The sequence below is a fragment of the Zonotrichia albicollis genome, chromosome 4 (assembly GCF_047830755.1).
Source record: "Zonotrichia albicollis isolate bZonAlb1 chromosome 4, bZonAlb1.hap1, whole genome shotgun sequence".
NCBI lineage: Eukaryota > Metazoa > Chordata > Aves > Passeriformes > Passerellidae > Zonotrichia > Zonotrichia albicollis.
Genome location: NC_133822.1, coordinates 50,434,534 through 50,461,813, shown reverse-complemented (window position 1 = coordinate 50,461,813; position 27,280 = coordinate 50,434,534). Strand labels below are relative to the sequence as shown.

Genomic DNA, 27,280 nt, shown 5'->3' with positions numbered 1-27,280 from the left:
GAACTGGTGTACAGCTGGTCTAGGAGGTGAGAAGCCTAATGCACAGACTAATGCATTTGGGTGTGATAATCCACTTTACAGAATTTGAAACCACTGCTGTTAAGAGACCAGCAGACAGTTTGCTATTAGCTTTTACAGGAAAAACTTTGGCAGGGTCTAAGAACTCTATTTTCCAATGGGAAGAGGACTCCGTGCAAAATCACATGCACTCACACTTTCCACCTTCCACTTAAGTACTGCAAACAGTACAAACACACATAAAATTAAAAAAAAATCAAAACCAAACCAACCCAGCTCTATAAAATACATGTTCTGTGAGCAGCAGAACTAATGAAAACTTGTGTCATTTAATGTTCCTGCCTGCAATAACCAGAGTTTCCCTGTCAGGATACCCTGAGGGGGCAAGGGTGCCACAGGCTACCCTGTGTGTGCTGCCAATCATGAAAGGCACCAGGAAGAGCAGAGGGCCCTCAGTGCTCTCTGCCCCTCTCTCTGTCTCTCTGGGGACCCCCCTGCTCCCAGCTCACTCAGGTGTTTATTTCCAGGAGATGTACCGTATGTAATGTACTTTTTTTGAGTTTTTCAGTCCCTATTAAACAAGTTACTGCAGGGAACCAGGAGAACCACCCAGTGAAATCACATAAATCTCAATTTCTTACGAAAACAGGTGAAACATGGCCCTCCAGAGCACTGCTCTGTGCTGCAGTAATTCCTGCTACAGCTTGAAGATCACAACTGTGTTACTGAGTCCATGTGGTTGTTTTCTCTTCATTTAGAAATGTTTTACTGACAATAAAAAGAAGAATGAGAAGACAACTTTTGCCTTCATTCCTATTGACAGAAAGTGGCCTTGCATGTAGGTCATGATGAACCCACGCTTCCCCATTTGTTTGGTGTGGCCTGTAACTTCCACAGGGGAGAGGTGAAACCCACAGCTCAGCAGTGAGGAATGGCAGCAGCCTCCTCCTCCTCCACCACACTCAGGTGGCTGTCCTTGCACCCCAGCCTCAGCCTGCTGTGGGAAAAAACTGCTTAACCCTTTCCAACAGGGAAAGGCAGACACGTGTGGTCGCACCTCTCCTCACAGAGAGTAGCAGGCACAACTCTCTCCCAGGATTTTCCCTGGGGAAGGCAGTGAGAAGCTCAGAGAAGAAGAGAAAACAATTCTTATCTCTTCACTGCTCCTTTTGTTTTGCACATGTGGAATGCGTTATGGAGATTGTTTACCCAAAGTGATTTGTTAATTGGACACCACTGAAAGTTGTTTTGATTCCTTGGCCAATTGAGTCAAAGCTGTGTCCTGACTGTCTCCAGACAGTCATGGGTTTTTCTTTAGTATATTTGTAGTATAGTATCTCTTTAGTCTGTAATGTAGTACAGAATTAGTGTAATACAGTATAGCTTAATAAAATAATTATTCAGCCTTCTGAAATCACAGAGTCAGAGCACATTATTCCCTGCATTAGAGTCACCCATCATCAATAGACATGGGGCAGGCACTGCTCACCTTCCAGTTTTAAACACTGAGGTGGCTCGTGCTGAAAACAGCAGCTGGACCCTCCTGCTGTGAACACTTCAGAAATGGAAGGAAGCACTAGGGAGTGGGATTACCAGTGCTCAGCCAAATTTAATCCATCATTATTAAATGACTGACATTTTCTGGCTCTGAAACTGCAACAATGCTCTGCCTGAGGGAGCAAGCATGGGAACAACAGTAGAATTTCATTATGTATAGGGCCTGGAAGGAAGTGCCAGGGCTTCTCCACACAACTACTGGAAAACTTTAATGTTTAACAAAAACAGCTTGCTCACTAGTAGTTCATGGAAACAACTAGTCTGCTAATTATCTCTAACTTTATCATCTATGCTTGTATGAAGAGGCTGGAAGTTCCAGAGAATTAAACAGAAAGTAACAAATGCTGCTGTAATTCAGTATGTCAAAATCCAGTCTCAGTGAACAAGAGTGGTACATTGCTAAAAGGGGATGAAAACCAAAGAAAGCCCAGTTGAATAAATGCAAAACAAATAATGCTGATGAAAGAACTACATCTGCAGCAAAATAACTCTGAACTCAGCTGATTAATTCAGATACTCTGCTTCAGAACATGAAGTTCCCTCTCCACAAGCAAACACTAATCAACAGAGGACATTCAAAATTTTTTAGTGTGCTTGTCAGGAGGTTCAAAAAAACCCCAAATACATAACTAGACTAATCCTCCAGCTGCTAGAAAGCAGTGGGAAAGTTCATCAGCTTCTGAGCAAAACTCCCCAAACAATACCCAACCAACCAAAACTAACCAACCAAAAACCAACCCTCACCCCCAGAAAACCAAAAAACCAACAAAAAGCAGAGATTGGTAACTCTGCTCTGTCATGGGTGAGATTTCTGCTTCTAAAACATTAGAGAGCATCCCTCTGTACCGCCAGTTCTTTTGTACTGCGTCAACATTCTGTGATAAGCCACAGGACTAAATAGAATTAAGAAAAGAAAATTAAAAAACAACCACTACTAAAATGACTACTACCAACCATGCTCATCTCATTGTTGACTACATCTGCTATTCTACATAGGCTTTCATTTTGCTCTGGAAATACTTACAGACTGGAGGCAGCTCATATTCCACTTCTAACACAACCCTTTCACCAACATTCTTGAGCAGGCTGATGATCTCATCATGGCGAAATTTAGTCAGGTTGATTCCATTCACAGATTTGATGTAGTCCCCTACATCCAGCTGGTCACTCCTAGGGAAAAGTACATATTTCCTTTGTGAAAGACAGATCTGATGAACCAAACTAAATCCTTTAAATTACTGTTTAGTAACTGTAAGAATTTTTTTCCCATGAATCTAGATCAAAACGAGTTGATATTACTAACAGAACAGAAAGTGGCATTTTAAGATATTAATCTACTCTAGCTCGTAAAACATTAAAATAAGAAAATTTTTGCATTATTCATTCCTGAGGTACAAAACCAGCCCTATAATAAAGGAGCTGGATGATTTGACTAGTTTGGGCATAGGATCTGGGAAGTCATCTTCTTCATGTCCCCATCCTTGTCTCTCTCTGTTTGGGAAATGTCCAAACAAAAAAAAATTTTTTTTGTTCTACTCAGTTACTTGGAATGATTTAGCTCAACGCTCATCTTTTGACTTGTCTCACTCATGATTAAAAGCCTTTTTTCTTTCCACTGTAGTAGTAAGCAAGGTACCTATCACTTTAGAGTCTTTTTAATCTCAAAGTTATCTAATGAAGAACTAAAAAAAGAATAAGATTATGGTAGCACTATCATTCTTTTTTCCCTTTTGTTTTTTTCCCCTCAGTATGTTATGCTTCTCTCAAATTTTTGTTCAAAGACAAAAAAACCCACCCCAGAAATAAAACATGTATAATTTAAAAGAAATACCATGAGTTTTATTACAACTTCCAAAGATTTCATTGGTATTTCCAGTTTTTATCAAAGTAGCCTTGAGCAAAAAGAAGGACCAGCTGTTGCCATTTCCCTGAGGTTCTCCAGTGTGATGGGCTGCCATTAGAGATGCATCAGTTGCGTATTTTTTAGGTGACCTTTCTGATGCAGCACGTATTTCTGAGGCAGTCACATATTACAATGCATTTTGCAGCTTGAGATGCGGTTACCTAGCAGCGATTCCTCCCTGACGAAGGTTAGATACTCTTGGTTTCCCATCCTTGTCGATACCACCCGATACTGTGAGCCCTAGGGTGGTGCCTTCTTTTTTCATTAATTCAACTATTGTTGAGCCCTTGAATTCCTCTGTTGAAAGAAAATTATTCACATTATTAAAATTTAAGTAGTAACACAGATGTTGCCTTTCCGATATGTCACCTTCTTCCCAAGAAAATCATTCTGCGTTAGTAAGAAATAACATGTACATCTGGAGATTTTTTTATATTACAATTTACAAGTTCTGTCCACAAGGCTCTGCATATAGATAAATCTTGAGCCATATGTTCTGTAAAAGGTTATTAAAAACAACGCCAACGTGCTAGCATACTATACAGAGCCCACAAATATGAAGTCTGGGAACACTTACAACTAAAGATAGTTGTTTCTCATTTTAAAAAAGCTATCTTTCCTCATTTTCTGCTCTCTGCCTCTGACCTCTGAGCTTTATAATGCACTTCAACTGATTAAACAGAAGGGTAAAGCACACAATGATATAACAGAACTATAATTTTAGGTTCAGACTCACTATGAGGCCACAAGGAGATGTCAGTGTTAATAGAACAATTGAATACAGCAAGAATCCAGACAGAGATACATCAGATTTTAACAGTTTTATTCCTTATTTTTACATAAATACAGCTCCACTGTAACTCTCTGCAATTTCTGCAGAACAGGTATAAAGTAAGTGAAGGGCTTTCATAGTGATTAAGTGTATATAAAATTTCCCTCGCATGCTAAAATACCTTCTTCTGCAGTTTCTTCATTTTTGGAAAATGGTAAGTTAATTCCACAGACAACAAAGGCAGGCCACATGCAGCAAAAGGCCTCAAACTTTCAAAAGGATATGTCCTTATTGCACATGGGTGGACAAGGTAACCTACATAAGCAGTTTCAGCAGGACTGCAACTCTTTGGAAAGCCACATATCCATTGTTTGCAGTCTGAGAAGACCTAGTAAAACCACCAGCTGCCCGGGTATTCTGGAAAAATACATAAAATCCTAAATATCCTGGAAAATTCTGAAAGGATCATCCTTTCAGAATTTTCAGATCATTTCAGGAGCATCCGTCTCAGGATCCTCCTTTTCAGTACTAATACGCACTTTGAGGTGAATTGATCAGATACAAGCATCAAATATTCACTGTAAACAAACAGTATGTCTGCACTGCATCAGCAAGTTGCTGTAGCAGCATGAGATTTAAAGATGAAAAGCCTCCCAAAAACCAAGCAAGGCCCTTGTATATATTCAAATGTTCACCAGTAAGTGTAGAAGTAGCACTATCCAAATAGCAACAAGGCTCTATCAAGATCATTCCACCTGACTGAGGAGACGACGTAACACATTTTCACTTTATAATGAAGAACTGCTGCCCTGAACAAGAATTGACAGACCACCACCATTACCTCTGTATTTGAGGAAATGGTGGCAGATTGAGGAAATAATTCAGAAGAGACTCCAGTCCTGGTGCACAGGCTTGAAATCCATGGTAGTACTTCTAATAGGATTAGCTGCTGAATCTTTTTCTGATGTGGCATCAGCCTGTGCTCCTGCTCATTTCTAGGTGTCTGACAGGATCTTCTATCTGTTCCAGCTGATGATGACCTCACTTCAGTTATTCACATTTTGACCATTATACAGCATGCTTGGACAAGAATTCCTCTATGCTTATAAGCTTCTACTACTACAAAATTCTGCAATGCATGCAGCAACCCAGGTTGTCAGAAGCAGACAGCAGCATAGCTAACCGGTGCATTCTCCAACTTGGCTGACACCAAACCACCATTTGGTACCATCTGGAAGCTGTTGAGCTCTCATAATGTTTACTCACATCTGGCCTTTTTGACAGTTCAGAAAGAACAGACGTGAATACCTGTTTCTGAACATGCAGACATGTTGCATAGCTGTAGAAATGCTATGGACCAAAATAATGCTGCTTTCAGTTTTATAAAAACCTGTAAGTATTCATAATGAATACAAGAGTTAGTCACGGTACTTCCTGCAACTGAAGATAATGTACGTTGGCACCCATGATGCAACCTCAGGTGCGGTGCCAGTGTGTGACACATGTTTATATAGGGTTTACCCAACCACAAAATCTGAGTCCAAAGGAAAATTCCTCTCCCTTCCCTCCTCCCAGACTGAATCCTTCCTTTTAATTCTCAGTAGTACAATCTGGCTTTCAGTAACCATCTAAGATTTTTTTTAAACAAATACTTTGCCACAATGCATATACAGGACATAAACAATGCACTGCATTGCAAAGCAATGGCAAATCTTTTGCCATAGCATAATACTGTCATGTGTTTTGGTCTTTTACATAGGTTCTGAGTTTGCAATCCAATGCTGGGCAATACTCTGCAGCCCAAAGTACATGTGGAACAGATGATCCAAGCAGTATTTTAAGCAGGCTAACAATTATACAAGTCCCTTCAACTACTGGCATGGAAAGTGATAACCATGCTCGTTCCTTCTCACTGTCTATTATGACAAATTTCTGTTTACCTCTGCCAACAGAACAATGACTTCTAGGCACTCTTTCCTGGTAGGCAGGAGGGAAAGATGCACCAGCACTGTAAGGGAGGGGTGGTGTGAGGTGCTCCTTGCACACTGACAAATAAGGTCATCCAGGCATGCACAGTGGTTTCATTAGGTTTGCTGCTCTGAAGGATTTTGTAGCTTTTGTTGTACATAATCATATCAGGAAGAAATTAAACTACCTAAGCTGGTTTTGCTTATAAGAGATTGTTATCTCTGCAAGTGATCTGAACCAGGCCCACTTGATACCCTCATCATTCTGTTTTTCATCTTTGCTTTCTTAAATCACACATGATTACTGATCTTATAATGCTATATATGACATGCTTACTCATCTGCATTGCTTTGGCATTATTATTACAGACTAATCCCCGTTGGAATATTATTGAAATGCTCAATATCAGAACAACCCTGGGAGTTCATTTCCAATCCAACACACAACCACATCTGTACATGCTATTCCCCAACTAATGCAAGGTCAGTCTGTTTCCTAGTCAAGGCAATGCTGTGTTACAATTTAAGGGTAAAAAATCAAACTACTTCATGTATCACCTCAGTCGTAATTCATTACTTATGCCAACCAGCAAGCTCCTAATTAGTTAGAAGTCTCTGGAGTCTGTTCTTTCCTACATGTACTCCCACATGGGTAATAATATTAGCATAGTCAGCATCTGAAGGGAAAGCAAAGAAGTTATTTCCAGACTTCTTATGAATTCACACTTGGACTTGCCTTCCCTCAGCCTATGGAGGGGGCATCTTGGGACTGCCTTAGCACTTCCATCGTTTCCTGCTGTTGCAAGGACAATCCTGGGTACATGCCTGTCCATGCTGCACCAGCCACTCCACAGCTTTCTTGGCACCCACCTGCCTCTGGCAGGGGGCTCAGGAATCCCACTGCATCATGGAAATGGCTCAGCGAGGGGAGCAAAAACAGACACACAAGCAGACGTAAGAATGAAAAGAATGCTTTCTGCTCCAAAGAGCTTCCTTTAGATCTCCAGTTCTGTAAGCAGGAGCATACACAGCAGCTGAATTCCACAGAAACATTACATTTGTGGTGTTTTCTCAGTTGCTGTTTCAGATGCTTCTCTCAGGCTTGCTGCTGCAATATCCTGACTGTGTGTGCCTGACTTGCAGCTGGGTCAGCTGATGCATTAGCACTGTGATCTGCCCTGGAGACTGGAGGACTACGGGAATTCTCAATGTAGCATAAGAAAGCTTCAAAGATAAAGCTGATGCTCAAATTCTAGCCTGGGTAAATCTTTCTGTGAGAGAGTGAATACATGGAACAATTTGCAGGTAGGTAAAACTGAAGAAACACCATGACCAATTTTTCTTCAATAATAATAGAAACATAGTAAAGCTTCCAGTATTTTATACATGAGCAGTCTTCTTGTCCTTTTCTACTCTTTGGTGTGTATAAATAATATCTTTCAATAAATAAACAGCATGGAAAATAAGTTCTCATGAGACTTATGAACCTGGAGTATATTCACTTCTTCAAAAATAAAACAATACTAAATGATAGAAGAGATTTTTTTTGCAGAAAAATATTTGAAAGCTGAGAGAACTCTTACTCAAAATTATTATAATTTATTTTCTAAATTACTACAATTTTATATCTTAATGTACATATTAAAGAAAAGTTCAAAATATTTGCCTTTATTTCAGATATTGAGGCCCTTCTGTGAAAATTTCATTTTAAAACCCCAAAAAATGTCTAAAATCTACACAATCAGGTCAAGTGCTTGCTTCTGTTTTCCACCTAGTGAATAAGTTTGTTAAGTGCAGCTGGAACAGCTGTATAAATGGAACTGAACATAAAAGTAAAAAACCCCAAACTTGCTGTTCTTGACATTTTCCTACCAAAACCATATATAATTAAAAAGTAAGCAATTAGTAAGTTTGCTGAAAATATAGTGAATGCTGTCCTGGAATGGACTTTCCCTTGTATGTCAGCAGAAATTCTGCAGAGAAAAAACATTTTGTTTTACATCCCAGTAGGTACTTCCTAGCTTAATAAGAAATCACATAAAGATAAAGTCAATTCTTTGGAAACAGATAGCAGTTTGTTATAGTGAAGACATCACATTTACTCAGTGTTTCAAGTCCTGTGGGTATGTGTATTTCTCTAAGTGTGACAAGAAGCATGTCAAGAGATGATGAACAGTCCATTCCTTGTTGCCCTTTTCCTGACTGGCTGTCACTAACTTCTAAACCATCAAAATTTCTATCAAAAACAAACAAAACCACATCACTGAGGAGAGTCTGAGGACATGAAGTTGGTCACAACCTGCCCTGTGGCCTCCTCTCCATCCTGTTGAGGGACAATCCCCAAACCAGGCCCAGTTCAGAAGCAAGGCACCCACAGTGGAAGACAAAATGGTACAAGGTGCAGCAGAGCACATCTACAAGGCACAACACACTGCACTTACCAACAACACTGCAAATTTAAAACATTGCCAATGCAGGCTGCCGTGGGTCAGCAGCCAGGTTAATCTGTAAAAATGTACAGGTGAAATGTGGGCCATTTTCAGTGAAAGCAAAGGAGATAGGCAAGGCTAAGACACTTCCAAAAAACTGTCTAAAAGAGATTCAGTTTACACTGACACCTGCTCTGGTTGTGTACAAGGCATTAGATGGTCTCCCTTTTATATATCTATATATATCTATATCTATATATATATATATATATATATATATGTATAATTTTTTTTAGCTATAAGAGCATCTACAAGATGCCTTTGCCATGGCAAAAATATTACCTAAAATTCAAATTCCTTCCACCAGTGCTTATAGACTAGAAAAAGTCTGCCTAGCCTAGGCATGACACAGAAAAGGAAATAAGGGTATTTTATGATCCATCACAAGCAGTGATATACAGGACATGATCACATAATTCACTGAAAACACCAGGCCTGCAGGACACAGCAGCATAGTTCACACCTGGGTTCATTGGCTGCCTGTCTAAAATGAGATTAGCTCTTGTGCTATTTGGTTTTGGGTACATTTTTCATATTCGCAGAATCATTGGCAGCTAACACTCTCTAAATCTCAACTGAGGCATTCAGCAAAGGAGGTCTCCAATTTAACCACAAATGGAAGCATTATATTTTAAATTCTGTTTCTAACTTAGATATCAGAATTTAATACAAGTATCCCAAGCCTGAAAATCAAATAACCACTAGAAAACCAGCTGCAGACAAAAAAAGGAGGCTCTTAATTCTTAATGAAAGTACCTCACCTGAATTTCCTAACAGAAGAGTACTGAAAAAAACACATATGACACCATTATCAACGCACACTCCAGTAACTTCACTAATTACATTTCAGGAGTGAACAATGACTGGCATAAACCATTATTACCTTCCCAGGTCTTAGCATTTGCATCCCACAGCCTACAGTGCAGCCCCCAGTGCTTCTCCAGCAGCAGCACAGCCATGCTGCCAATGGCAAATACTCAAAGCACAACATCCTGTTTGCATCTGAATCCTGTCCTAGACAGGAGTAGTGAAGAACATTTGCTAGAAAATGAAAATAAGTGTGGCATGGTGTAAAATCAGTTTTCAAGTTAAAGAAGCTTCACACAGAAAAGACAAGGATGATCTCTGTAAAGTCAAATTACAAAGGATGGCTTCACATGAGGGTGCAAAAAAAAAAAAGCTGCTTTTAACTTAGAGGAAAAAGTGCTCCATGGCAGCAGCTGTGTAAGAAGCAGAGAGGTTTCTCCAGGCTAACTGTGGCAGATAAGCAAACTAAAACAAGAGATAGATGGCCACATGTCTAGATGCTTTTTCAAGCCAGACAAATGCTGGTCAGGGAGCAACAGGATTTTTGGCCCTCTGGATAGCCCTGCTTGCATGTTTTTTTTCTTTTGTTGGGATTTTTTCCTTGTATTCACAACTGAATTGCACAATAGTGCATTCCAAGTACTATCAGCCTAAAATCATTCACGACATTAATTTGACAGATATTGTGCAAAGAGATCAACTTGAGTTATCCTTATACAGATGATGGCATCTGATTCTTCTAAGAGCTGACTCTATTAGGAATTTTTGTCAGTGAACACTTCTGAATTCTTCTCTCTGTACTTTTTTTTTGTTATACATCAACGATTGGAAAAATCAGGCTAAACACAATCATTCCCTAATAATAATCCCGAAGCAGAGGAATTTAACTGGAGGAAAAACTATTTTTAAAAATTATAAAACATTAAAACTTTTAGCTTCAGTAAATATGAATACTTTAATATATTACAGTAAGAATATCCAGATTTAGTTCAATCACAACAAAAAACTTTTTCTTGTATTATTACCTACAAAAAGAAAAATTATCCCTGATATACCACCTTGTTGTAGGGTTGGAATAAAGATGCAGTGGAAACTACAACTTGCTCAATGGTGCAGTGTAGTGAAAGTACATTTATTCCTTAAGATAGCTGGGAAGTTCTAGTGTTTTCATCAATGGTTCTCTTTTAGAGAAAACCTACATGTATCTATTCTATCCATTGATCACTTGAAAATCTGCAACCATCAACTTCCTTATCTTCAGATGAGGACCAGTTCCACCTTGAGGCACTTGCAATGTTTCAGAATGTTTAAGCATTTTTTTCCTTCCTCATTATCTATGATGGCAGTCAAATTCCTGAACATCTGGTGGGTCCAGAGCAGCTCACTAAACTGTCAAGGTGGAGCTTTATTTAACAAAGACATTGGAAGGTAAAAATGAGCACAGTGATGAAGGACTTGATGGTCTCAACCTTCTCTTCTTCAGCAGATACTGCAAGGCGTTCCAGAGCTCAACCTTCCATGCTTCCACAGTGTATCATTGCTAGCTCCAGTGTGGAATGGGTAGCAGAAAGTACTTCCAAGCTGAAGTTTATACCCATAGTAATCTCAAACTTGTATCTCCCACATGAAACAAGTATCTCCTTTCGAAAGTTTTGATCACACCATAAGCAACAAAATCTTAAACTCAAGAATGGCTTGTGCATCAGCAGTGTGACCCTGATCTCCTCTGCTTGTCTCTGTTGACAGTAGCGATGAAGAAAGGACAGAGCCCCATGACATTAGTCTTTTCTACATTTCTGTCTGAATGGGATGGAGGCTTCATTAACCCTCCTTCTCTAGCAGAAACCCTACTGTGCAGAACAGCACAGAACTTAGACACTAATTTAGATTTATAAACTTCTTCCCATAATTCTGATGAATTCACCTCCAACTTCCTCTTAATTTCTTTTTAATGAGAAATTAACACCAAGAAAACTCTTGATAATTTGTGCTTCTTTACACTGATGTGTCACTACTCACAAAACACAGCCTAACAGTTGCAGTTTCTCTGCTTTCTACAGTTACCAAAATGGATCAGGCTGGATTGATTACAGGACTGATTGCATTTGTGCATTTCAAAGCAGGAAAGAACCACTGAAAACAATTCTCGCCCTCATCACCTGAGTGAGACAAGCAAAGAAACTTGATATGGTGGTATCTCCACCTATAGATTACCTTTTAGAAAGATATCCAGAGTGGCTTTGAAAGTGATGAAAACTCTGCTACATGTGTAGATAATGTCTATCTGATTTGGGAGCAGACAAACCTTTGAGACAAAGATCTCATAGTACCATTATTACATTCAGGATATCCCTTCGATGCAGAACTGTGACCTCCAATCAAATCACCTCCTAATCTTTTTTTCCTTTTAGATTAAGAACTGTCTGAACTGCTTAGGTTTTGCTATTTAAGACATGGTTTGCCACAATGTTTTAACATCCTGTTGCTACCAGTTAAATCTTAGCAATAGTGTCATTGAATCACATTTCTCCATTTGAGCTGTCATTTATTTTTCCTGGCATATCTTGCATTGCCTTTTATGATCTACAGTTGCTGTATAATGTAATATATTAGTTAACACAAGTGGTTTTCCTTTTTATGGCATGGAGCTAGATCATTAGTGTCATGGCAAACCAAATCACTTAGGATAAGAAAAGGATATAGTAATGGTGTCACTCCTGCTTAGAAAAACTATCATTCATGTATTCAAACAGTGGGTAGTGAATTTTCAAATATTTGAAATTTGGAGGAATGGGACTGCATAACTTTTTGAAGTACACAGATTAAGGAACAAATGTTTCAGTTTTTAGGGGTCATATATGTAAATGACTGCAGAACAAATACACCTGAATTATATGCACACCCTCTCTGTCTACTTGGTAGTATTGAAGGAGACTCAGCATGACAAAAGGGTTTATCAAAGTCTCTCTAGAAGATCAGGCTATCCTTGAGAAAATGAGATATGGATGAGAAAAATGGAAAATGCGAGTGAATGCTTCCCACACATTTTACCTTTTGTCCTTTGTGCTCAGTGACCACTGATCTCTTTACGGTTTGCTTACTCCTCACCTTTGTGGAAAACCCCAGCCCAGAAATGCTGATCTCTGGAAGATGGGAGTTCAAAATCAGGCTGGATGAATGCATTGCTACAAATGGTTTAAAAAGTGATCTGTCAATGACTCATTCTTTTTGCATACTTCAGTCTGATGTAAAACCAAAGTTACAAGGATGGCTTAGGGGGCAATTTAATATGCAACCTAACAAACAGGATGCACTGGTTTTTTACTAGATTTTTAGAGGGAAAAAAAAAGTGCCTGTGTCAAAAAGATTATTAACTTGCTCAATATTCAAGATGAAGAAAAAAATACAGTTAAAGCCAATGGAAAAGGAGGGTTAAAGAACTGCAGAATAAGTTACTGGCTCATATTAAAATTTACCAAATCACAGAAATAGTGATGACTTTAGACATCAATAAGCAGGTAAGATCCTCAAGAATTTACTATTCCTGTAAAGTAAGTGTGCCAGCATGGGGGGGGAAAAGGGGAAAAAAAGAAAAGGAATAACTCAGGCATTTCTAGGCTGCTAACCTGTGCTCCGGAACTCTCTAATCAATCTCTGTGCTTATTCTCTGAAGTTTAATGTATGCATAATGAACTAATGGCAAAGAGGGATGAAGATAGATGCCTTCATTTGCATGAACTAGCTTATTAGATAGTCAAGCTTGCTGAACAAATCACTGCAGCGAAACAGTAAAATACCCAGCTGCAAGAATCTACCTATGTGATTTCTTTTTTTTTCATCTAAATTGTCACCGTATTCCATTAAATTAGCACAGAAACTGAGATGGCATCATATTAGCACATAGTGATATTGCACACAGTAGCCTGTGAGACAACAGGAACATTTCACATCTTCAGGTCACTTCAAGGAGGTGTTTGCAGGTTTTTGTAAAAATCTGAATGTAACATCAACAAAAGAGGCTTATATTATTCCAGAGCAGCCTCATTATTATACATGTAGAAAGAAGACTTTCCTCTGTCCAAAATATGACGTAAGTTTCACAGGAAAGTTTTTTGGCTTTTCTTTCAACATTTACTCTCCAGAAACTTTGGGTGAAAACGAACAAAGATTACATCTCACCTTCCACTTGAAAAACATTAAGACCTCCTAACTGTATATTCTGGTTCACCTCTACTTCAAAAACACATCTTGTCTGTTGGGTGTATTGCAAGGTCCTTCTCTTCTTTCAGTGACCAACAGTTTAAAACAGACAGGAAAATGTTTATATGGATTGAAGAAATAGCTAAAATCTTCAAATACACTGAAACAGATAAAGACTCAGCTAAATAGTACTACCTTCAATGACATCTTTCATTCCAAGCACAGTGCAATGTACAGAATCTCAATAAGGATGCAGATGAGGAAACTGCTAACACAACTCAAAGAGCATGCTTGTTGAAAATACTTCCTTTAAAGTAAGATTGCCTGTGATAAAGAGCTGACTCTTAATAAAGGCTATGCTGAAACAGAACGAAACTGCAGCGTGAGAGCATTTCTTCAGGTTGCTGACTCCATGCAAACAATTCACAAGATGGGTTTGTCTCTGTTTTTTTTCTCCTCTGCTTTTAAAGGATATACTACTAGCATTTTTAAAGAAAGTATTTAAATTCTAAATTATTTTAAATGTACAAAAATCACTTAATGAACTTAGCAGGCCTTTCTCAACACAGAGGCTTCAGCACAGAGATCTTCCACTACCATTGAGAGTAAAATTTGCTAATCAGGCCTAGAGAAAAAGTTATGGAACTTTTACATTTCATATGGCTCCAGGTTCATATAAAACTTTGCTAAGTTACACAAACAAGTGCATTCTGAAATTTTTTTCTTCTCTACATCAATCAATATGTGATGTTTTTGAAATAAACAAACTTCTGCTCCCTGTGGTCTTACAAAATGTATGTAAGAAAGCCTTTGCTCCAGTTTTTCTTTCCCTTCTTGATTTAACAGTGGTTGGAACAGGTTGGTACACTCCCAATATTGTCCTTAGTGAAGACCCAGAGCTTATGATGGAAATAGAGATAATGAGCCTAATGTTAGCTGCTACAATCTCGTAAGACTGTTTGGCATGGATTTGAGTTTAAAATGCTTAATTTGAAGTATATATGCATTAGAAAAATACAAGATGATGCCTTGATATCTTCTCATTCCCATGTTTTGACTACTGGTCAATGATAATTTTATAGGGTAGTAGATATATTACAATTTGCAGTGGATCAACAAATAAAACGTTCTAGTCTCTACTCCAATTTTATACACAGAGAAAACTGGGACTAAAAAATGTATTTTCAGCTTGTCAAAAATACTTCAATTTCCCCCATACTCTTAACACAGGCCATGGAAAGCACATCTTACCATACATTATAATCATATCCAGCTATCATCCTCACTGGCTAGCACTTAAACTGGACTGACTTAAACAGCTTTCCTGTTATTTTCTGTGGTGTTTAAGTAAGTCAAGCTTTGAGATTGGACATTCCCACCCAGTATATGCTCTCTATTGCACCATTACCTTTGGTTAGTGGCTAAGGAAAAAGCTCTTGGCTTTTAATGACTTCATCAGTTACATACAATCCTTATCATAAAATTGCTAAAGTTCCTTACTAGGTATCTGGGTTTGTAGCTAAAAATTTGTAATGACTTTCAAATATATTTGCTAAACTTTCAATTTCAGAAATAAATCTGAAATCTTTCTGAAAGAGAACACTTTTAGTCCGATGTGAATATGTTAAATACAAGTTATTTAGAAATTATTAACTGTACTGTAGCATTTTTATTCTTTATAGATTTGGTCCGTTTTGTTGCAGTCTTGGCATAATGGCATGATTTTCCTGTATGACCTCTATCAATTTTTACTTCTCACTTTCCTCTACAGAAGCAACATTTTGGGGTTCAAGAGTCACATTGTGTTATCAGGCATGATCACTCATCATTTGGCAGTGATATCTAAAATTCAGCTCTAACACGTCTCATTTGTCTACGACATGGTGTCTTTAGTATCTCAAAGGTCAGTGCTCATTTTCTATATCATTTATCCAACAAGAACTCAGGGCCACAGTGTCATCTAATATAGGAGGAAGGTCTTGGCAGAATCTTGTCTCACATTTAACTATGAAGCTGGGCTCGTTTTACTCCACCAATAAAATCAATTAGCATTGAAGACTGACATTTGTTCCTGCTTGGATTGATATTCACAGTGTCCTTCTACCAATATTTTCTGTGAATAAGAGCAATGAAATCTCCTGACTTCAGTCTTGCTGCTCCTTGTTGCTATTTTCCCCTATTAAAATACTGCTTGTTTTGCTTTCTTGTTCTCTTCTCAGCTTGGTAATAAGGGAGACTTTACTGAAGAGCCTTCTTTATGTGTTTATTCACATAACATCAGTGGATTTCCCAAGCTACACAGACATAAAGTGACACAGAAAACTGCAATTTGGACAAGGATAATAAACAAATAAAAAAGGACTATCTGCATCCTCCTAGCCTGCATATCACCGACAAACTTGTATAAGTACCTTGTTCTACCAATGTAAAAGATGTGAATGGATGTGTGCACCTATATATAAAAAACCCCAACAGGTGCCCAGTAAATTAATTACAAAATTAAAGTTGCCAAAAAGTTATTTGGGAACCCTCCCAGGTAATCAAACCTCTCACTGGCCAGAATAATTAATAGAAACCATGACTGTGTAAAGAAGACAGCTTAACAGAGCAGTACTTAGTACATCTTTCTGTTAGTGGAGTAGTGACTGTCACTCAGATGCTCTTTCTCCTTCTTTTGACACAATTCCCCAAGATTATTAGTAACAAAAGAGAGGACAGGAAAGTCATGAAAGAGTTTTCACAATAGTTAAAGGAAAATTCCAGGGAGGAACGCTGCCTGAAACACAACTTGATTACTTTAACAAAGGGAAGATTAAATAGTGATTTCAGAGCGAAGTGCCTATAAAGGATGAGGTGAATTTTGATGAAAAACAACTCTTTCTTACAAATGAGGTGAAGCTGAACCTGCGCATACTCAAACTAAAAATAAATGCAGTGAGTCTAACCACAAAGGGTTGTGATGCATTTTGCATCACTGGCAACCATAAATAGATTGAATGTCCTTCTAAAGTATAATTCAAATACAAGTTGAGATTCAAATAAATTTCAGGAAGCTGTATGTTTAGTTAAGACAGACACAAATACCTCTTTTGGCCCCAGAAATTCACAATAAATGCATCGAAACTCGAACAGACAAGACCTTTGTTCTTACCACTGCACTTTTAAATAGCAAGGAACCAAAAGCTAGTTTGCACTGATGTCGTCATAAACTTCTGGTCTTCCATATCCTGCATTAACCAAACCACTTCTTTTATTCTACACTATGAGGCATGCCATTACATCTCTGTCTGCCCCACGTACCACGGATGTGATGTGGAAGACACACGAGCACCAGAATCTCTTTTCCTCTTTTGATTGTAAGAAATGAATAGAAAGCATGAAAATGCTATAAGGCAAACAAGCAAAGAAACCTTTTCTCCATCCTCCATAAAAAATACTTTGAGCCATTTCACATGGGCAAAATGGACACAGAATTTTATAGCAACAAAAAAAAATTTAAGATTTTTGTGTATAAATCAGGCTGCAGAGTGAGAATGAACAGCTTTGATGCACTGATACAGTTGAAAAGAAGAGGCAAACTACTATCCAGATCTGGGGTAGCATATTTTGGTGTTATCTTTGTAGATGGTATATTATTTCCTTACTATTTTCATGCCCTGAAATGATAATCACTGAAGAAATTGAAAGAGATATTAAAAAACCTCTGAACAGATGGAAATCATGCATTAAGTCCTTTAAAGAGGTATTAGAAATTATATTAGGAACATTAAAAACATCAAGTTAATTATCTATAAGATAAAAAAATTAAATGCTAAAAGACTCAAGCAGGCAAATGATTAAAAAATTATCCCAAACTTCTCAGATGAGCAAACTTCTCAGACCTTAAAGGAACAAGCCTGGATTTTGTTTGCCAGTCATATGCTTCTGTCTACAGTTTCGTGCAACAAGACTTTTGAAATAAAGCAATGCTCTCATGAGTCAGATCAAAAACACTCCATCTAATCCTGCTCCATCTTGGAAAGAAGGAGGTTTAGGGACAGCATGAGAGCCAGCCTGCTTTGCCCAGTGTGGTCCTGCCACAGTTCCTTGACATCCAGTAGTGCCACATTAGAGAGTACAATGCTCCTCAGTCTTTTCAATATTTACATATGAAACTCTTGGCAATTAGATTACTCAGTCTCCTGAATGCACTGACACAGTTTGAATACACAGATTTACTGCTTGCTCTTCCTCTTAGAGATACTGGATCCATGAGTATCTCAACATAATGATGCAGAAATTATTTTTGCTGTTGAATACACATTTTTCCTCCAATACTGGACTGAAAGCAATATAGAGAAGAATGTTTACATAGATTTCCACTCAGAGAAAAATATATTGCCTGAAAACAATTTTAATACCTCTCCTTACTTCTGAACAGACTGGCAAACCTGGCTTTCCTCGTGAATTTTCTCCTCATGTACTATCAGTTTTTCTGAAGATACCCCCTTTTCTTGCCCCAAGAAATCCCAGCTGCGCTATCCCATGAAAATGCAGTCATTCTTCAAGAGATTAATACTGTATTTTAGCTTCTCTGTTACCCAGAAGAACCTCTAGTAGCTGCACTAGGTTGTGTATTCCACAAGGGACAGTCAGTCTGGTTTCACAAAGTTTTACAACTTCTTGTAGACAGCAGTGATTGTTTGGATTGGCAAGTTTTATGTTCAGCCAGGAAGGGATCACCATCAGTTGCACAACCCCAGGGTTACAAATCTCCTTCTGCTTGGCACCTCCTTCCATGACCTTTCAAGAGTATATGGTTTTCCTCCCCCTTCCCAGGCTCACCCAGCTAGTCCAGTGTCTCTTTCAGAGACTGTCTCCATGCTCCTATTTCAAATCTAGTCTTGACCATCTTTCTTCTTTTCCTTTTTCCCCTCTCCTCACATGTTCACTATACCCTGCCTCCTCTTCAAACTGAAACCTTTAAAGGAGAATAAATTTCTCAACAGACATCATCAACACTTTGATAAAAATGAGCCAAACCAACCATCACAAGGGCAATTTCCGTTTGTGGAGCTTAGAGAGCATGCCAGAATTGTGCAGGAAAACAACTGTCCTGGAAGATGGGACCCCCAAGCTCATGAGATGCACTGATGCTTCCCAGCCTATTTTCAGGTTCCAAGCTCCATTGAAAAATCCTGTGGTATCCCAGTGACTGGAAGGAAGGCACTCGGGACTCAGGCTTCAAACCAGCACAGAGGAGTACATGCACATGTGCACACTGCAAGCACATTTGCACAACAATTCACTCAGAACTGCCCATTCTGCCCCTAAATGTGTATGCAACAGCTAACCTGCTGGGGCAGTTTTTTTAATGATGTTATAGATGCTGTATAGTATATCATCCTATACAACATATAGCTAAACTGATTTTTCTGGAAAAAAATGCAGCTGCAATAAATTAATACATTTTACTCTTAAAGGCTAAAGGTTAGCAAAACTATATGCAATTAAATTCAAATACACATGAATGAAGGTGTTTGGTACCATCAGCATCAAAACCTGCTCCTGGCTGTGTGAATATCAAAAATCATTTCAAGTCAGGTAAATTTTCAGACCTTGAATCAGTTGGATATTTGAAAAAGCGCACATTCCTTGTGTAGAGTATTGCCCTTAATACATTTTCTCCTTCATGGTAAAAGGAGTCAAATGAGACTGTTCTCTATTCTAATCCTTTTTCAGTAGTGAAAAACACCAGCATGTAGCAGACCTGTAAAGAATATGTATAAATAAATCATCAGCAACCTCAATTACGTAAGAACGCAGTGACCTTTGGTAATTTTCTACAAGAGACAGATTTTCTTCCTGTTTATCTGTGTATGAAACATGAAGTCCTTCCAACAAAGTTATTTTGATGAAAAGGAGGAAGGACAAGAAAGAAATCTTCAGTAATAAACATGTGAAAGCAAATTGCAAAATTTTCAATGTCAGTGGGAAGGAAAAGACATATAGCTCTGCAGCTGCTTCACAGACCATTTGGTAAACCTCCAGCAGGTTAAACAAACACACAGGGAAGCCTGTAAATGATACAGCAACTGGAGCCTCTCATCAAACATGAAAATCAGCAAATGACTTTGCAGATATAATAAACACCTCAAGTGCAGAAAAGCTTACTAGGCTGTGATCTGCATTTCACAGGTCAGAACTCTTGCTTCTGCTCGGAAATCACCCACGATCGTTACCATAATAACTGTGACTGCAGAGGTTACAGCTAATGGATTTCTAAATGCTTAAAATCTCTTCAGTGGCATTTTGTGCTGATTTTTAAAAGTACATAGTAAAAGTAAGTGACTATGAGAAAAATGCAAATTGAGGGGAAAAAGTGCTTTTGTAGACACATACTTGAATTTCCTAACCCAGCTTTTACTGACGTATGTTTTTTGTTCAAGTCTTCTGTGATGAATTCTTTTTTCTCACCATGAGAACTATGAAAAAGGTTGGGGATGATTTTCACAGGTTTTCTCAGGCAAATCATGCTCTTACTCTGCAAAACCAGTTGGCCAATGAAGACTATTTCACATTTTGATAGGGGATGAAGGATTAGGTAACACAGTGCTGCATCTGTGACAGCAGAGTGCTTCTGAAATCTGTGAGAAGCTGAAGTTAAAGCCAAGGCGGGTTTCTTTTGACAAGGATGAAAAAAATGACTGAGGACTGCACATGTCAGCCAACATTGTTTGAGAGGGTGGCTGCACTACAGCAAATGATGCAAGGGGGCCTGCTGATGTTAGGAGCACTCTGTCAAAAAATAACAGGATCATTTAAATCTTCTGCAGTTTTACTCAGCAGAGGAGCCTGAAGGAATTGGACCGAGTTAACTGTGGCATGAGAACAGCTGCTTTTGAACACTCACTGTCTTGCCAATGCCATATTAACCACCAAGGAAAACAAAACTGGCTCTGGAGCTGTGTTTGCACACAGGTAAACACGTACCCAGAGGGATGCATCATCTGTCACATCTGTCTGTCACCGGGAACCTGGTGCAGATGGTAAGAGCTGAGCTACAGGAATAACCTGGGAGCCATCTCCCTCCTGAGCACTTTCACTTAATGGAGCTTAGATGTCAGGATCACTTCAGAAGTCTAATTTTTTTTTCAATCAATGTGGATTTTTTTTAGAAACCCTTTTATCTCTCCCATCTTACTTTCCAGATTTCTCACTGTTTTCTGATATTATCTTGCAACAGAAAATTAATGCACTCCATCTATGCAGTACTGAACTTTCCCTTATTTAATTTGAGGCACAGCACACATGATCTTAAATTCAGTTAATACAATTCTATATTGGCAACTCAATGACATCATAACTGGATCACATGTTCTGGCTTTAATTTAGACTGGATTCTGGAATTTTTGTTCACATATATATATATATATATACACACATATACAGATATATATTATAAATTCAATTACTTTCTTATTTTTTCACAACCTCTGCTTGCTTTCTGATAGTAATTTTCTGATAGTATTTTCATTTAAACAGACATTCCCAGATGTTACAAAAGCCCAAGAATCATAGTGAAGAAAGAAAAAGGGCCTTTAAAATTCTTCAGCTTCCACCTGACCTACATTTGAGTTCATTGGTTGTGGGTAGTAAACAAACCCCTCAGGAAAGCCAGATTTGATGCAGCTTGAGACAGAATTGTGAGCATTTGCTGCTCAGCAGGTTGTGGGCCAGGGAGGGGAAAAAAAGGCATACCTCTGTATTTTGTAAACAGCTCCTCTATGTGTTCAGAGCCAAGGACAGGATGAAAACTGCCTTACTGCTTTCTAACGACATTTACATTGTGTATTTAAATATTTCAGAGCCAGAAAATTCCCAGGATGTTAACTATTGGTTTTATTACAATAATTTAGTATTTCATAGCTTCTCTTAGGAATATTTTGTGTCCTAAGCAATTACTGAGGACACTACATCATACAGCAATTACTTTTTTAGTATCAGCTCTGTAAATATTATCTTTTCAAGGCATTTTAAGCTTCTTTGATTTGCATGTGCTCCCTTCTAGTTAAGCAGTTCAAAATTCAGCCTACCCTAAAATTATGTTTGTTTAACATTTTGTTTTTGCATTAAAATCCTGTTACCAAGCTCCCCCCAAACAAGGCTGCAAACCATCTACTAACTGCAATTCCAGATCTTGAGCCACTGCAGAGAATGTGCTCAGGGCTTTACATTCACTCTGTTTTCCCTCCAGTTTGATGGCTACCCTTGTTTTTGAGATCAAACACTGTACTGAAATACAAAACCTGTATTACAGCACGCTTCAAAGAGCCAGGTAGTGTGGAAAGAAAGTGCAGTATTTACACATGCACAAAGGAACTGAAAAATCTAGTCGCTTTAATTTCAGACTTTAAAGTCTTCACAATTTTCCTTCAGAGCCCAGTGACCTATTTTAATAACTGACCTGTTAGAACCTCCCTGCAGCCAGGTACAAAACTTAAAAATGACAAATAATAATACAAAAATGGGTTAGAGAGAAAAAGAGGCTCCTGTTGGTGGAGAAAACCTCAAAAGAATGATCTATGACATCTAGGTTTGGTAATTTTCTGCTTGTCTCCGCAAGGCTTAGCATGCACTCACACCATAAATGCAGATAATTTGCCTGCAGTCACTGTGGAGTAGGAGGTGGCTGGAATGAGACCTGGGAAGGCTCCTGGGGGTCCCAGTGGCAGGCAGAGCTGGAGCACAAGGGTTACCTTGGAGGTGAAACAACCGTGGCTTGGACAACACGGTGAGGACAAGACTCCAAGGGCCTTCTGCTGGGTGTGTGGAGCAGGACAGAAGGCAGGCAGCTGTGCTATTCTTCTGGCCCAGACAAGAGGAAAACTCCTCTTTGAGGAAACATTTTCTCTGCTCTTTGTTATTTGGTGCCTGTTTCTTGAACAAGAATTTACTTAGGAAAGAGACAGCTCACAACGGCAATCGTCCCAAGCCAAACAAAATCTCTGAATTCACAGATGATTCAAACAGCTCTCCCAGTGTTTAGTTCACACTATAGTTCTTCTGAGCCCTTGACTACTTCAGGCAACAAGACTTTACAGTCAGAAGTCTGAGACAGTGCACATGTCTAGGTTAGTAGACAGAAGAAGGAATAAGTATGGATTTTTTTTTAATTTTATGCCAAATAGATTGAGCAGAAATTCACTTTTCCCAAAAATGAAACACTGAGAAGCTGACACATTTCACCTCAAAATAATGTGGTGTTTTTAACTAATTTTTTAAATAATGGTAAGTTTTAAGACTCAATAAAAAATATGGACTAAAAGCAAAATTAAACTTTTGTTGCAGATTCTACGAAATATTTTAATCAGTCTTAAATGTATGGTGTCTTATTCTCACTTCACAAAACAATAATTTTTATCCTTGTGTCAGGTTGCTTCATTCCCCTCCATGCCCCCAGTTTTCAGTAAGTGAACTGAAAACAAAGAAATAGATGTATAAAGTCAACAGTTTGCACATCATTACTGTTGACTGATTTACCCACATTGTTAAAACAGATAAGAGGACATTGAATTTTAGTTTTGAAATCATGGGAACAGCTATTCAGCCTGTCCATATTCAGGACAGCACAGGAACATGCTTATCTTGGAGTAAATGTTAAGGTCTCCTTGACTTCAAAGTGCCTCTTTAAATGTGCCATCAGCTCCTGACGTTGTATCAGTGCCACAGGAATAGCTGATGTCCTTTTTAAAGCTCCTGCAGGAATAAGCAATCCCAGGAATGGCACCTTTGGCTCACCCTGCCCTTGACCGGGCACTGCCTGGGCACAGCCTCAGCAAACCAGGAAGCCTCAGCCCAGAACTCAAGGGAACTAAGTCCATCTAAACCTAGGGACTCAGGAGGCTGGCTATCAAATACCTTCATTTTAAATCACAGTTGTTTTTAACTGCATCTATGATTGTGAGGGAAGGGTCTAACCCATGGCTTCTGAAACACAGTGTTTTCATTGATGTGCCTTAACACTACTGCTAACAGTTTCTTCAGGGGGGCACAACACACTGACTCCCTTGGCTTCTGTAAGGACACAGTAGCAATAAGGGTTCATTATGCTCTGCTTGACAGTCTAAATTTAAATATTTAGAGGGGAAAATCTGTTTGTTTCTGACTGCAAGCTGCTTCTCATGCTAGCATTACCTCAGCCTTACTTTTAAGTTAAGAAAATCTGACTGTTAAACTAAGTAACATTTCAAACAATCATGTATATATAACTGTAACTAAACACCTACACATATGTAAAATAAAGTCCATGTTTCAAACTGCATTACATTAACACATATAATTTGAATTAACTATTATTTCAGCAATTCTGTAAATCCCTTTGAAAGGATCTGTTGCTTGTTGATTTTGCACCATGTGAAGGCATGGTAAATATGACATGTAGTCTCATCACATGAATTATGCATTCTGCATCTCAAATAAGCAGGTTCTGCTCCAGGGAGATGCTTAATCCATTCCTTCCTTCTGGGGATGAAAGAAATTAAACTCAGTGCACTGATCTCACAGTATGTGCTCATTTGACTTTAATTATAAAATTATTATTTCAACATTTTTCCCTGTAAAATAAACCAAGCCTGAGCTCCATGTAACCTCTACAGAATTACATTACTTCTCTGTGCACTCAGTCAGTGCTCATCAATACTGCTCTTTCAATACAGTTTCACATGGAAGGATAAAACCCAAAACTCTAGAGCTTTGCAGCTGGTATAGTAGTGTCAGGCCTCGCAGCAACAAAAGCTTGCTTTTTTGATAGTTGCCAAAAGGATGGAGCAGTGAAATCCTTTAAAGTGAATTCAAATGTCATGAGAAGGAACTTTCACCAAACACAGGGAGATGCCACGATCCCATTACCAAGCTGGAAGACTTAGATCTCACATCCTGTGTATCTTCACTAGTATTTTTTTCACAGACAGCTCAAACCTGTGCAAAACTCTGCATACAATAAATTACCTTGCTAAAACCCACAAGTTTTCCCTTGGCTAATTCAATAGGCAGAGCATTCCTTGGGAATAGAACATCTGCTGTCCATGTCTCAGGAATGACAGAGCATCAAGTGGAATAGACAGCTGTACTGTCAAAGGTACTCCCTTGCTTCAAGCTTGAAAAACTAGCAGTTCAGAAATGTGATGTGTTATCAGGCATACCATCTGGGGGAACAGAAATGAATGCTTTCCATACAGGATAAGATCTCCATGTGAGGATTACTGACAGTAACTCCAGCTGACATGTTCCCATCCAGGTCCAGCAGAATTTACTGGGTTCACTGCACCACACCTTCCAATTCAAAAGCAATTTGGAGCGGACCTACATAACATCAGAAGGGTGATCCTGCTCCCGAGTAAAAGCAGCTGTTCTGTGTCTGGTCTTGTACTAATTAATGCTACTAGTTAATAGCGAACTTCCTATTGCCAAACGAAGCTGGCTAGCTGGGGTGCTTCTGCACCTCTGCCAAGGCTAATCCATAATGTGAATAAAAGGCTCACACATAAGTGAGAATAGAAACTATTTACAAGGTGCTATCTCACATACAAAACATGGTGTCAAGTGATATAAATGTTTATAGGTTATTTTCAGAAACTTCAGTCAACTCCTAAATGTTCAAGTTAATTCTCAAAGTAATGCTTAGTTTTGCAACACCTTTTGTGTATGTAAACCCACAACATTCATTATGTTACAATGAGAATTTGCTAAGGCATGAAGAATTTTAATTACAATTTTTAAAAATATCCAACCAGCTCAATCTCGTTTATCCTTTGGGGCTCCTAAAGTCTAGAGATGGAATAAGTAATTCAGATAATGTCATCACTATATTAAGAGCTGAAGAATATACACAAGTGTAGATCAGCTGTTTTCAGAACACCTGAAATACAGCAAAGCACTTCTCACTGAACACTTGTATTATCTCTCTGAATAAACTGTGACTTATGCAGAGCACAAAGTAAAAATTTATCTGCAATGCTCTCAAAAACTCCAGAATGTGCATCAAAACCGTAAAAAAATCAAAATAAATGGTCATTAGTCAGGATGACTATTACTCAACACCTGAAATTCCTAATCTTATCAGATGCTCTGAAGAAAAATTGTACCAGTACATTTTCATCAAACTTTCTTTTTAAAGAACACAAGTGAAAATCGTCATGAGTTCTCAAAATGTCATATGAAACCACAAACTTCAGCCTGTTCCCAGACCTTAGCTTAAGTGTTTTATAAATACAGTAATGATACTATAAATGATAACTACTAATGACACTATAAATTATAACTACTAAGATCACAGCAAAAAAACCCAAAAGGTTGAATACTTTCAAGGCCATAAATATTACTGACCTATGAGCTACAGCATTACCTGAAAAGTACCCTATAGAGGTCATCATTCACTCTGAAGAACAATGAATATTGATTTATATTGACTTGGATAAAAAAAGACCTGTTTGATGTTTGTATAATTAAATATTTTCTTAGAAGAATAACTGCACATTGGATGCTGTACTTGTGTCTTTTCACAATGGTTATGATCTTCACGATTCTACCATAAAAATAACAATTTTTAAATCACTATGGTGTTTTCAAGAATGAACATGAATGTTCATTATAAGCAGTACTAAATAAGGCAGCGTGCTCTCTCTCACACATAGAAACATGCACAAAAACCATCCACAAATGTGCTTTAGCTGCTCCCTATAGCTGTTGGGATGAAATCTCAGCCTAGCAGTGGCAAAGGTCTGAGCTCCATCCCCCATCCACAGACTCTCTGTGGGTTGTGTGTCTTTGTTCAATAATAAAGCCACTTAGCACAGGCAATATTAACCATAACAGGGTGGGTGACAGGACCTCACAGCTCTGATTTTTATTGCAATGCATCTTCCCTTCGAGTCAGAGGTTACTGTGCTTGAGGTGAGAACAGCAACATCAATAATTCCACCTGAGTGCACCCTTGGTCAGCGTTCATTTGTTTTCATTAAAAGGTCTCTAAAATATTACTTGAGGTGAAAATCCCTTTAGATTGTATGTCAAACTTGGATGTACATCAGACTTATCTGAAGGAATTAAAAGAGACACAAGATGAAAGATCACTTATTTTAACTAACCACTGATCTAATGGTCCAGCTAGGTGTGATGCAATGACACAAAAGACAAGGATGGACAAGTGATTCTGCACATGGCAGAAAATCACATGAAGACAAGAACTCTGGCAGAGTGTTTCTCTGTTAGACTTCTGAGCCTGGCTGATGAGTAGTGGAAATTATGAGTCAATCTCCCTCTATTATTGAAACCAGATAGCAAAGAGCAGATTTCAGAGGCCCTGAAAATATATGAGCCTCTGATGAAAAGGTGGTTGTGCTCAGTGTCTCAAATCCGCTGTGAAAGACAGAGATACGGGGATGTTCTTCACAGCAAAAGCTTGAGGCAACCTAACTGTGGAAACTTCTTACAGCTCTCTTGCCTTTTAAAGTTGCTCAATAGCAACTGCAATACATTTGCTTTTTATAACTAGCTGAATTTTGATTAGTATTACCTTGCTGATCAA

The 27,280-nt window shown here is 38.4% G+C and overlaps 1 protein-coding gene across 12 annotated transcripts in view; it reads right to left on the bottom strand.

Annotated features, from left to right (window-relative positions):
- The window catches only part of GRIP1 (glutamate receptor interacting protein 1), a 305,895-nt gene that overhangs the window by 75,199 nt on the left and 203,416 nt on the right, over window positions 1-27,280 (bottom strand). For all 12 annotated transcript variants that reach the window (XM_026797175.2, XM_026797183.2, XM_074539768.1 and 9 more), the window contains 2 exons: window positions 3,640-3,775; window positions 2,600-2,745 (listed from right to left, as the gene is read on the bottom strand). In XM_026797175.2, coding sequence (XP_026652976.2) covers window positions 2,600-2,745; window positions 3,640-3,775 — 282 coding nt within the window. The remainder of the gene's footprint in view (window positions 1-2,599; window positions 2,746-3,639; window positions 3,776-27,280) is intronic.